Consider the following 13,691-nt stretch of genomic DNA (forward strand, 5'->3'; position numbering starts at 1 on the left):
GGGAATATTCCTTCATCAAGTACTCTGTTTGATAGCGAGAGAAGTGGCATTTCAATTTCTTTTGCTATACATTTAATGATGAGATTACTGAGTCCATAATAATCTTCTGTTTTGGAATTACTTAATTTGTTTATTGACTTATGAATATCATTTAATGTGATTCGGGTCCAAGTGAACTTCTCACTTCTTGTCTGTTTTGCACAAGTGAGCAACGCTTCTGCATCAGAGGCAGAATTGATGGGTGGGATGGTGACGCTATTTACAAAATATTCATTGAGAATATTGCAGTCAATAGGGATACTCCTTTCATTATTGGTATTATTAATTTCCCTTTTAATGACAGTCCAGGCAGCTTTACATTTATTTTTAGAATTTAAAATATATTCATCATTTGCACAGCACTTAGCATTTTCTATTTCTAATCTGTAAAGGTTTCTCATTTTAGTGTAATTTTCCTTGTCCCTATCACTGTTATGAGATTTGTCTTTCATAATCATGAGTAGTATTCTGAGTTTGTTAAGTTGTGGGGTGTACCACTTGTTAGTATTTTGTTGCTTATGAGTAATATTACTCTGGTATCTTTTGGTTACCATGGGGCATGTCATTTCTACTATATGCTTGATGTCTGTCAGGAAAATGGAAAAACATTTATTAATCGTTTTCTTGTTATCCATTACATGAGCCCAATCCATTTCTTTTAACTGGTTTATCATTTTGTTTACATTGGATTCACCTAGTATTCTATATGTCACTTCCCTCTCTGTGGAACTGTAGGCTGACTTTTCTATTTGAAGCCATAGCCCTGCATGATCTGATATTCCTAATTCTATTACATCACATTGTATGGAGTCTCTTTGTACGTTGCTAATTATGTTATCAAGGCATGCGTTCAGTCTAGTGGGTTTTTCATTGAGATAGTAATAGTTTAATGACTTCAGAGTGATAATCATATGAATTACATTTTTTCTCTTTGCCCTTAAATCTATGTTAATATCACCTACAATTACAATTCTATGCTGTTTAAATTTTGACAACAACAATATTAAAGTATTAATTTTTTCTATAAACACTATCTCATCAGAGCCTGGGATTCAATAGATTGAGACAATTACAGTTTTCTGTTCGCGCATTAGGACACCAGCTACTTCTATTGTAGCTTCAAGGCATATTCTACTAAGGTCTATAACTGAGTAAAGCATTTCAAGGTTACTCTTGACATATATTGAGACCCCACCATGTGTAATACTTTTTCTGCAGTAGCCTGTAACTAACAAATATCCAAGAGGAACACACAAGTCTATTTCAGTGTCTTTCATCCAGTGTTCATTGATGCATAGAACACTGCAGTTGATTTTATCGAGCCAGTATTGTAATTCATTGATTTTACACCTAAGAGATTGTACATTTATATGAAGGAGGAGGAAACTGTCACTGTTACATAATGGTATTCTACTTTCGCAGAACCTTCTGTATTCATTTATTTTCGCTACATGATCTATGATTGCACAATTATCTGAATGAATTAGACTGCTGCAGTTTCCACTTAATGTGGTTTCTAACTTTCCTTTGCCTGTAATGTCGTTTTCTCTAAAAAAGAAGGTGTACAGTCATGCTCTGTGGGACTGTCTTTTAAGACAAGGCTGCTGCGTGCTCGTATTTCATTTACAACTTTGTTTATCTCCTGTAATGTATGTGTAATGCTCATATGACATATAGAAAGCCATCTTTTCTCAATTCTCTTTGCCTAATAACACCCGGTAACAGCCTTTGGTAACTCCAGGTTTGAGATGTATTTCACCATTCCTAAATCATCAAGAATTATTTCATTATTTTCAGCAATGGATGCACTGAATTTAGGAGTACAGCCTGCAACTAAAAGCCATTTTTGCTTTCCATGGAATCATTATCAATGGAAAGTTTTATCCACATTTGCTAGGTACTATGATGTCATCCTGTAATATCTTTATTAGTCTCTTGCTCTTTTTGAGCTTGTGATGTTCTGGAGGGTTGCAAGCAAATCATCCTACATTCTGATTTTGGTGTCAATTTAATTTCATGCCTAATACTATCTTATAAGATAATTTGCCTCCTGGAAATGAAAAGCCACTGTACATGGTACATAGCTTTGTAATAGATGCTTTATCTTCTATGTTCAGATGACTCATGTGGATATTCCCTTCTTGTATACTTAAAACCATATTTATCTGTGGCTTGCCTTTATGAATATGACTCATTGTGAATGGCTCCTGTTCTGGTACTGCTTCTGCTACTAGCTGTGAGAATTCTAGTCACACTTGTAACACGTTCTCCTGCTTACACTTTTACCAATGCTTCAGGTAGATACATGCCCTTGGTGATCTCTTGTTTCAGAATGATAGTCTCTCGCCTTCTGTTCACTTCTATTCTTATTTGGCACACCTGTTCCTCTCAAGGCCCTATTGTTAGTCTTGTTCTGCCTACCTTGTGTCTCTTGCTCTTCTCCAGCAATCACCATTCCCTGGCCCTGTTGTAGGTTGACTGTTTGTATTCTGTCTCTACTTGCCCTCAAATTTATATGTGTTATGCACTTTGTGCTAAGCGTGTTTCTAAAGAGCCTTCTTTTTGTTGTAAATGTTCTGTGGAGCTCACCTTGTGCTCTGTTGTCATTTCTCTATGAGCTTTCCACTCCTTGTCTGAACCTATACCAAAGGAACCTTCTCTTTCCTGTATCTGTGTAACAGAATTAGCAATTCCCTGAATTCTAATACCTAACTGCACTGCATGCAGCTGACGCTTTTCCTCCCATTTTAATTTCAATCCATTCCATGTGGATTCACAAGCATCCAGTGGTATAATTGATTATGACTCAATTTTCCTGAAAGAAGTCTGTCTACCAGCCTTACAAATGGAACATTCACATCTTTACTGATTATATTGGAAAATGCCTTACTTGCTTTCTACTTCCTGTTTGTAATCTGAGTGTTATATAGTTCCCTCTGTCCTTGTAACCACATTAACAATTCTGAAAATCCTAATAGCCTCAGCCAGATTATACCTTCTGCTATCTATGAAGCTACTTCTCTGAACTATGCTTATTTGGGACCCACTATCCACAGGAAATGTCAATTGATTTGCTATGACTTCTTGGCACTCCAGTTCTATAAATTCATTTCTGTTTCCCCACGTGACTGTTAATAGATTTGTGGACAGGGAATAAGGTGACTGTTTTCTTACATCCTTGCATAGTTTCCCTGCCCTTTACTTTTTGCTGTGCTTATTGCACCTGATAAGTGTTCTCCAAGTGGTCTGTTGCATAGTGATCAATTTGTTTGCATTTAAAACATGTCATGGACTTCACATTTACTCGTGGGCCACTGTGACTTGGCCTGTTATGCTTCTAACACCTTACCACTTGCAATCTGTCTGTTTTCCTATCATTTCCTGATACAACTGGCCTTGCCATGCTTATTTTTTTTATCTGTACAACAATCTCGTGCTGTGTCACCTGGCTTCCCACAAGTAAAATGCTTTGTTGCTTTCTTTCCACTTTGCAGCACCAAATCACCACCTTGAGTGCTCATCTTCTCTCTGGCTAAGGCTATCATCCTCTCTTCCAACAGAGCAGCTTTATAACCTTTGCTAACATTAATTGTTCACCACAGCCACACACTATGGTCTTTATTCTAACATTGTAAACCCCTTCGATGAACACTGCTCTGTTTAACTTCCAGATGAGTGCAAGGCTGCCTTGAAGCTTCAGCACTTGCAAAGTATCTCTGATAGCGTCTCTGAAGTGATTCTGCGTTGCATCCAGGTGCAAGAAGTAGTAAATATAACATCCTCAGCAGTGCCTTTCTTGACAATGCCTTTCTTGACAATGTTATGGAAGCCATAAATAATAATATGATCATGTCCTAACCTAACCACAACCTTATGATGTGCAATGTATCCAAAAAATGGCAATCAACAATCTATAGCAAAACTAAAATCACAGTTGCTTTGTTCACAGTGTTTAAGGCTAACCTCAATGAGAAAACTAAAGACTGAAATATTTCATACTATGTTTGTTTGCGTAGTCATCTTCTGCACAAAAATTTTGGGTTTAACTGTAAAAGCAAACTTAATTTTTTCCTGCCACTGGTTACCTGAAACCATTCTGACACTGGCTACACAGGATGCTGCATTACCAACCAATGAGCAGTCCTGGTTACCACTTGCTTGCAGGTTGTAAACGACATATGTAGATTCCAGACAATAAAAGAATGGTAAGGAAGAGAAATAAGAGCAAATAAAAAGGTCAGTATGATGATGAAAATGTTGTGGCAAAGTACTAGAAATAAAAAAAAATACATTTAGGGTAAACCAATTAACTGAATAAAAATGATAAAGTCTTTTGATTAAATTTTAAAAAATAAAAACTTTTTCTGCATTAATCAAGACTTGAATCTTTAATGTTTGACATGCCAGGCTAATATGCTAACTACTACACTATTCCATTACATTGCAAAGTGCTGTTGTAATTATGACTGCAGTGTCCCAGCCACAAAGAGAAATTGACAGCCTTCAAAAATTTGGCTTCACACAATGTTGTGCAAAGGTTACTTTATGCAGGCCGATATCTATAAATGACTCTGAATTGCATCTTGTGAAGAAGGATCCAGTAGTGTTTGATTAGTGCTGTGTGGTGTGGTCATCATGTATCATGAAATAAGAAATAAAAGGGCAAGACCCAAGATTTGGGACCAAAACACATCAAGAAAGAAAGCTGGACAAGGAATTGGAAGTAAACTAACTGTTGTGACAGTTCAGCAATGGTGACAGGTTCAGGGGCGACGTTGAGTGCTCTGATTGGAAGAAACTAGCTATATTGAGTGAAGTGTCAATAATCAAGTAATTTTAGTCAGACTATAGTATGGCATGTATGCCTCACCAATTAGCACTTATTTCTCTGACTAACAACTTCACAAATGCAGAGCCAACTGCTTTAATTTTATAATTTTAACAAAGTATCAAGCTGCTTTGGATTTATGAAGTCAAATGCTAATTGCAATCACTGAAGAAGTCATTCAGAGTATTCTTAGCACTAGAACCTGCTATTAATTTGAGTGCTTCTGACAAACTAATAAACTGCCAATTGGGTGACTTGTGCATCAGTGCCATCAAATGAAACACCATTAGCGTCACGTGACATGCCTGCTAGGCTATTCTACTCACTGTGACAATTCCTACTGCTGCCATTGTTGCTGCCAGGTGCTGCTGCTGGTGCTGTTGCTACTGATAAGTGCTGTCCACTGCCTTGCACCACTGTCTGTGATCTCATAAAATTGATAACCCACCTCAGTGGGCTAGCTGTGACCTCACATTGTCTGCTATCTGCCATTGCTGCTGCACTGCACCTGGCCACTCTCCAGAATAACTACCCTGACCCAGGCACTGTTTGTCTGTAGTTGCTGGTTCTGGCTTCTTCTTTCTTCTCCTGGTGATGTCCTTTTCCTTGGTATTGGTAAGGGCCCATCATTTATCCAGAGAGGATGATAATATTGCTCTTTTGCTCATCCAACTCTGTTGCTGGGCTGCATACTAACTGATCAAGCAATGCAAGGGGTTCTCAAAGCCATTCTGTCTTCTTTTTTAATGCTGGGCTGAGAAGGTTCTGTATTCCAAAGAAGGATGACCTATTTCAACAATCTGTTGCACAGCAACAACTGCACCCTAATCAATGACCAACACAATGGGCACCATAAAATATTTACCTATGTCGCATTCAGTGAGTGGACTAGATAGTTAATGATATAGATACTGAGGAAGATTCATTCAGTGATGTCTAACTGAATGTTTTGAAGGAATTATGGAACTCAGTTGAGAAATGTATAAACAAAATGCAAGATTTGTAGAACAACAATCTTTAAGACTCATCTGACTAAAAATGAATGAATGAAAGTACACTATTCCTGACTGTAGTATTCCCCTGGAGGAAGGTACATGGCTAAATAATGATGCAAGCAGAGCCAGAGCCCGCGCCTGACTTATATGGACATCCCTCTTGGGCAGAGGCCACTGGCTTTTGTGCAGTGTGTTACTGCTATATGGTCTTGCAGTGGCTACATCCTTCTGCTCAGATGCCCCAAGTGGCATCACCTCACATGAACCTGCATGTGACCGTAGATGGTCAATTCAATGATCTGCCATGCCCATCAGTAGCAGGACTTGAATTCAACATAATCATCTGGCCATGCCTAAGCCAATACTTTTCCTGCAGTGTAGCCTTTGTATTCTCAAGAAAAAGCATTCAGTCTGACTTCTGCTGCTTGACTTTTGGGAGTTACATTGTCCATATATGCAACAGGTGCGGCATGAAGAGACTGGGCTGCAGCTCTGAGTGAACTGGCATGATGTGGTTGTTGCGCACACTAAGGATGTATTCACTGCTGCTCTATTGTATATTGCTGTTGATATAAAGAAAAATCCATTCTTTGGCAGATATTTATTCTGCATGAAAAACAAGTATGTTTCATTAATAGCTAATAGGAAATTAAAAAACAAAGCTCTCACAAAAAATATCTTGGTGGTTGAACTGATGAGAAGCAACAAAATGACTACAAACTTAAGGATACTGAGTTCCTACATAATATAAATGAAAAGTAGATTTCAAGGTTACCAAAAATTTATTTTGATTAAAAATTTATTATACAAGAAAAAACAGCTGCTGGAAAATATTATATTTCTGTCAGTAACAGAAAAAAGTTTTACATATCATGGTAGCTATGTGTCTGTTTTGTTCAGTATATAGTAGGATCATGCACATCAATTTTTTGGGCATTTGCAGATTCCTGAAGATAGAATTAAGTATTGAAGGCAAATAAACTACATAATGTAATTTTATAATAACTTATTAAAATACTGCAAATAATATATTTCAGTCCATTGAATCGTAGTGGTTGCTTATGGAGCTGCCACTACTGTCTTCATTATCAGACTCTAGCTGGTCTTCAGGCCACCTCATTCCATACTCCGCTTGTGTGCTGAAACAAATGGTACAGACATTAATATCATCATTTATCTATCTCTATTTTGATGTTTCATAAATGGCTTTTGTAATGCCACAATGCACCAACACTCAGTTACAAAATTTTTTGTCCAATTTTGTAGACTATACAGTGACAGATGCAAATGATGAGATGTAGTAGTAAGAAATTATGCTCAAGTTCAGTGGGAGCAGATTTCAAATCCCACCACATCTCAAGTTTTCCTAAATCACTTCATGTGATTGCTGGGATGGTTCCTTCAGAAAGACTGCATCAAATTTCCTACCATATTCATGTCTACATGACATAATCCACCATCTCTAATACTCTTGCCATTAACAGGGCAATTTGATCGTCAATGTTGCTTGGGTACCTCACCATGCAGCTGGAACATGAAAAGTTCTGCTACACATATCCACTCTAAAGATAATTTGACACTTCAGTTTAGCAGAGAAGTGTCACGGCCTAACTTCATTCTATTTTTGCCTCTGGAATATATTATCAGTATGTATGTTTACTGTGAAATGTTGCAAAAATTGCATCAGACTGTTTAACATGAGCTGTGAGATTGGAACTCTCATTTTCACTAAAATTCCCAGCTACATCTCACTCACCATGCAACAATATTATGAAAAGGATAGATTGTTGCTCATTGTGAAGATGACACACTGACTTTCAGACAGGTACAATGAAAAGACTGTTCCTCATTAAGCTTTCAGCTAAAGCTGTCTTCAGAAAGGAAACACACATATTCACACAAGCAATCACACATCATGTACAAATGACTCCTATCTTCAACTGCATCAAGAACAGGAGTGGATTCAGTGTGGGTCACTATGTATTATGTTCCTTTGGTCTAAATTTACTTGTATTCATGTGACATAGGTTATCAATGCAACCTTTTACTTTCTGTTGTTAATATAAGATTATAGCCATGCAAAGAGATGTCATTAATGCCATAATAAATTAGTTTGCCTGGTACAAGTTTGTTGTTCACACAATGAAATGCTTTGATGATGCCATAGAATATACCGACAAAACAATTTTTCTTCTTTAGCTCTACCAAGCCTAAATTGTGAAGTTTGAATCACTGTTTCTATTGATGATCTTTTATAAAATGTAATCTGAGAGAGAATTAACAAATTCTGTTCAGAAAAAAATCATTGGCATTATGTCTTAGGCCACAATCTCAAAAACTTCAGAAATGGCTATAGGAAATTAAACGGGGTATAATTAGAGGTGAATTTTTCTGTCCAGTTTTCTAGATTAATTAGATAGTTAGTTTCATGTTCCATGCATCAATTAGTTAGATAAATCATAATTATGTGAAAGAACTCATATTACATCCGTATCAAAAATTTATTTGTAAATTGGCTACATGCTGAACATTTATAACTTTTTTTTAAACATACAAATGTGAATCAGTAAGTCTTCTATGAAATACAAGAAACTGTCAAGGAGAAACTTTGCTTTCAAATTTTACTTTCCTGTCTGTCAGATATTTTATGTCCCCAGGTAAGTGATGGGTGTTACTACAGAAAGTTTATGTCTCTCAGGAAGTGTGACCAGATTCACTGACTGATTACAAAAAGGTTCAGGAGAGACCTATCAAGTCAGCACAAGTTTTAATAACAATTAATGTCATCATGTTACATTACAAATGTTCTAGAGAAGCTTGGTATCATGTTATTTAAGTGTGGTCACCCAACTTTATTTTTACCATGTGTGACCAAATGGTTTTGTACTGTACACTTGGAAATGGCTTAACAGCTGAAACTGCACTGTAGAGAAGAATACAAAATAAAAGCATATTTTAACCTAAGTAACAGGGCGGTGGGTTACTGTCGTTCAAATAATTAGCTTTTGCTGTGGATTCCATTGTAACTAAAACTTCTCTGGTACTTGAGTGTGCTGAAGTGAGAAAAAGCTGTAGGGGAAGACAGGTACCGGAATAACAAATAAAGAAAGACATCAGGGATAAGTGTGAAGGACTGGTATGAGATGAAGAGGTAGTCACAGGAGAGGTGGTCATGATGGGTTGCAAGAGCAGCTGTTTCAGCTGTGTAACTATATTTACTTTACTACTCTGTGTTTCAGAAGAATTTACCCTAAGGAAAGACCTAAGCAACACATTTCAAATCACTGGAATATTTATTTATTTATTTATTTTTTTTATTTATTTATTTCGTATTCAATTAATCCGTATTGTGATAAATCACAAGGATGTGGAATGAGTCATGATTACATACAACAGATATAATACACATATATAAAATGACAAAAATGTACCATAAGATTATGAATAAGTTTGTAGGTTAAAATCAAATCAAAGGTATAGCTCAAGTAATATAAAACAATACCTAAAAAGGAAATATGGTACATTTTCCAAATTAAACAAATAATACACATATGTAAAATGACAAAAATGTACCATAAGATTATGAATAAGTTTGTAGGTTAAAATCAAATCAAAGGTATAGCTCAAGTAATATAAAACAATACCTAAAAAGGAAATATAGTACATTTTCCAAATTAAACAGTTAATGTGATCTATAGCAAACAAATTTTTATCAGTATAAAAAATCATTGCTTTATCTGTAGATACTCATCAAGAGAGTAGAAGGAATTTACCATTAGGTATTCTCTCAATTTACATTTAAAAGTAGGTAAGACATTAATGTGATCTTTAATACCTGATGGAAGGGAGTTGAAAATTTTTGTGGCTGAATAATGAACACCTTTCTGAACAAGACTTAAATGTTTCAGATCCCTGTGTAGATCATTTTTAGACCTAGTATTATGATCATGACATTCACTATTAGTTTTAAAAAGAGATAGGTTGTTAGAAACAAAAATCATCAAAGAAAATATGAATTGAGAGGTAAGTGTTAATATTTGTAACTTATGAAACAGACTTCTGCAAGAATATCTTGGATGAACACCACTCATGATTCTAACAGCTCTCTTCTGTGCAGTAAATATTTTTTTGGCTAAAGGCTTGTTGCCCCAAAATATTATGCCATACGACATGATAGAATGAAAATAACCAAAGTAGGCAGCTTTAGTAGCGTCCTCATCACCAATGGGGGTGATTACACGCAGAGCATAAGTTGCCACACTGAGCCTTCTATGTAGGTCTAAGATATGCTCAGACCAGTTCAGCTTGCCATCAATTAGAATGCCCAAGAACTTAGATGATTCACAGTGTAGTATATTTTGGTTACCACAGTTTAAGTGGCATACTTCATTTTCTTGTTGAGATGTGTGAAATTGCATATACTGAGTTTTCTGAATGTTTAGAGTTAATCCGTTGCACTTAAACCAGTGTAGGATGTCAACGAGTACAGCATTACATTTATTTTCTAGGTCACTGTTAGTTCGACTTTCAAGCAGAATAGTGGTGTCATCGGCAAAAAGAGTAAATTTACACTCGGTGTCTGTGCAAAGTGGGAGATCATTGATGAAGATAAGGAAAAGCAAAGGTCCTAGGATGGACCCCTGAGGCACACCACACTTTAATGTGCCCCAATCAGAAGAAATGGGACTATCATTGGCACCATTAATTATCACCTTCTGTTTTCTGTTTTGCAGATATGATTCTATCCATCTACCAATGCTACCTCGCAAGCCATAAAAATTAGCCTTATGTAAGAGAATGTTGTGGTCCACACAGTCAAAGGCCTTAGACAAGTCACAAAAAATTCCAGTAGGTGACATTTTATTATTTATTGACTCTAAAATTTCATTTGTGAGAGAAAAAATAGCCTGCTCAGTTGATCTACCTTTTTGGAAACCAAACTGGTTTCTGTTGAGTATGTTGTGGCTGTTAAGATGTTCTACAATTCTTGTATACATTAGTTTCTCTAATACTTTTGAGAAACTACTTAGTAGTGATATTGGACGGTAGTTAGATAAATTAGTTTTGTCACCCTTCTTGAAAAGTGGTTTCACAACGGCAAGCTTTAATCTCTCTGGGACAACACCTTGCTGGATAGACTCATTAAAAATGTGACACAGGACTTGACATATGTGGTCACTACAATGCTTCAGTATTTTTGGTGAAATGTTGTCAATACCAGTGGAATTTTTATTTTTTAAGGCCTTCATGGTATTTTTAACTTCAGTAATAGTAACTGGGGCAATACAAATTGGGTCATACGTGTTAGGGTTAGCTCTGTGTAATAAATGCGTAGCAGCATTTAAGGAACCGTTACAACCTACTTGTTCTGCTGCAGTTATGAAGTGATTGTTGAATATGTTGGAAACTGTTACAGGATTATGAATAACCTCATCCTTATAGCTTATCTCTGTGGTATTAACATTCTTGTTACTCTTGCCACACTCTCTCTTTATAACATTCCAAACTGCTTTTATTTTGTTCTCAGATTTATCAATTTCAGACTTAATATACAGGCTCTTGGATTTGTTTATCACCCTTTTTAAAATTTTACAATATAACTTAAAATGAGACCTTTCAAGGGGATCATTTGATACTCTTAGTGAGGCATGTAACTCCCTCTTAGTCCTGCAAGAAATTTTTATACCTCCAGTAATCCATGGTTTACTGGAAGAAACCTCATTGTTCTTTCTGACAGTTTTTTTTGGGAAAGCCATTTCAAATACAGATATAAATTCATTTAAAAAAAGGTTAAATTTATCATTAACATCTGATGTGCTGTACACTGGCTCCCAATCTATCTGTGACAAATAGTCGTTAAAGGCAGACACAGTTTCAGTGTTTATACATCTATAGGACCTATAGGTGTGGGAGATTTTATTGCACAAACTGATGTTATTTACTTTCAGAAGTTGTCCATCATGGTCAGACAGGCCATAAATTACTTTGCTCACACTAGCACTGTTGACTCTATTCTTGTCAATGAAAATATTATCTAGAAGGCTCTTGCAATTTTCTGTAACTCTAGTGGGCCAGGTAACCATCGCAGCCAAGTTGTAAGAATTCATTAAGTGGTCTAGGTCAGTTTTGAGGTTGTTATCAGTTAAGAAGTTGACATTAAAGTCACCTACAATTATTAAATTTCTAGTTTTAGAGAACAATTTGGTCAAAAGAGATTCTAACTTATTCATAAAGATGCAAAACTTCCCTGCTGGAGCTCTGTAAATTGCAAGCACAGTAAGTAACATGTCCTTTGCAGAAATTTCAGTCCTGCAAACTTCAAAATGTTGATCTACACAATACTTACTTAGATCTAAAGATTTATAAATGATTTTACTGTCTATATAAATTACAGCACCACCTTTCTCCTTACTTGTTCTGCAGTAATGAGTAGCTAGATCATACCCATCAAGCTGCAGCCCATCAATTCCAACTGTTACATGATGCTCAGTAAGGCATAAAACATGAGGACGGTCAACAGTGTCCATGTCCCCTAAATTTACAGATAAAAACTCTAATTTACTTTTGAGACTTCTGTATGTAATAGTATGGATACTGCTTTAGTTGGACTTGATGCATCTTGTAATTAACTGCGCCTCTTACCAGAAACATGAAGATGTAATACCTGCCATATACGTTTTGGCCAGGTGAGCTATACCCAAGGCACTGAAGCTATTGCAAAGGTCTGTACTGAAGCTGTAAGACTTGCAACATCCTCTATATCTTCTCACTCATTTTAGAAGCAACCTATAATCCAGTATTCTAACATGGGCTAATATTTGGGACAGTGGTGTTTGAAGTCCTATTTGACCATCAAGATTTAGGTTTTTTATAATTTCCCTAAATCTCTTAATAAGATGAATGATGGGATGGTTCCCTTGGAAGAACGTGGCTAATTTCCTTCCTCAGTGTTAACTTGTGCTCCATCTGTACTGACCTCATTGTTGACAGTATGTTAAACACTGCTTCACTCAACTTGCAGAATGGCTCAATCACCTCAAAGTTTCAGTATTAGATATTGTTTTTCCTGTACTGTGTAGCGGTAGTGATGGTCTCTGTGTCTCCTCACACAGATTGTAATACAATGTTGCACATGAAAACAATGCTAACATTCCCCTAACTGATTTGCATTTCTAATGATTTAGCAACAGTTTGCACATTTTTCCATTTTGACACTGATGTTTGCACTGCTTTTACTGTTGATGCTGGAAAGCCTATTTCCATGGATGCTAGTGTGATCACCCTTTATTCTAAAAAAACTTCTTGCTTGTAATCTAGGGCAATAGGATCCTATTCTTTGCTAGGTTTTTCAAACAGTTCACTTAACTGAGAAACTGGCTTGGCCTTTCCTTTTCTGTTTAGGTGCAGACCGTAGCTTGTGTGATCTTTATGATTCATTTCACTAAGGTCTACCAATTGTATGTAGTTGAATTTGCCACACAATTTTTTTAGCTCAGAATTGCAAAATTTCACTGGTTACCCCAAAGTATAATGCCATATGTCATAAGTGAAGACTTTTATAAATGAAAATCATTTATTGACGGTAGCATTGCATAATTTATATGTAGCTTTTAAGTTTAAATATTTGATGTAGTAAAATTTAAATTAAAAGAGGAAATTAAAATTATTTACAAAAGATAGTGTCTACATCTGTAAGTCAATACTTCAACAGAAGAGCTGATTAATAAATATTGTTTCAGTTATGAAAATGTTAACTGCTTTAGAAATGGAGATCAGTTTAGTTTGCAATCAGTTCACAATCAAGATACATTGCTATAATTTGTTAGATT

General features: G+C 36.0%; 1 protein-coding gene across 1 annotated transcript in view; it reads right to left on the bottom strand.

Moving 5' to 3' along the window:
* Window positions 1–6,625: 6,625 nt before the first annotated feature.
* The window catches only part of LOC126484167 (5-phosphohydroxy-L-lysine phospho-lyase-like), a 325,588-nt gene continuing 318,522 nt past the window's right edge, over window positions 6,626–13,691 (bottom strand). The window contains exon 11 of the mRNA XM_050107574.1: window positions 6,626–7,001. Coding sequence (XP_049963531.1) covers window positions 6,896–7,001 — 106 coding nt within the window. The 3' untranslated portion in view covers window positions 6,626–6,895. The remainder of the gene's footprint in view (window positions 7,002–13,691) is intronic.

Source organism: Schistocerca serialis, chromosome 1, assembly GCF_023864345.2.
Source record: "Schistocerca serialis cubense isolate TAMUIC-IGC-003099 chromosome 1, iqSchSeri2.2, whole genome shotgun sequence".
NCBI classification, from domain to species: domain Eukaryota; kingdom Metazoa; phylum Arthropoda; class Insecta; order Orthoptera; family Acrididae; genus Schistocerca; species Schistocerca serialis.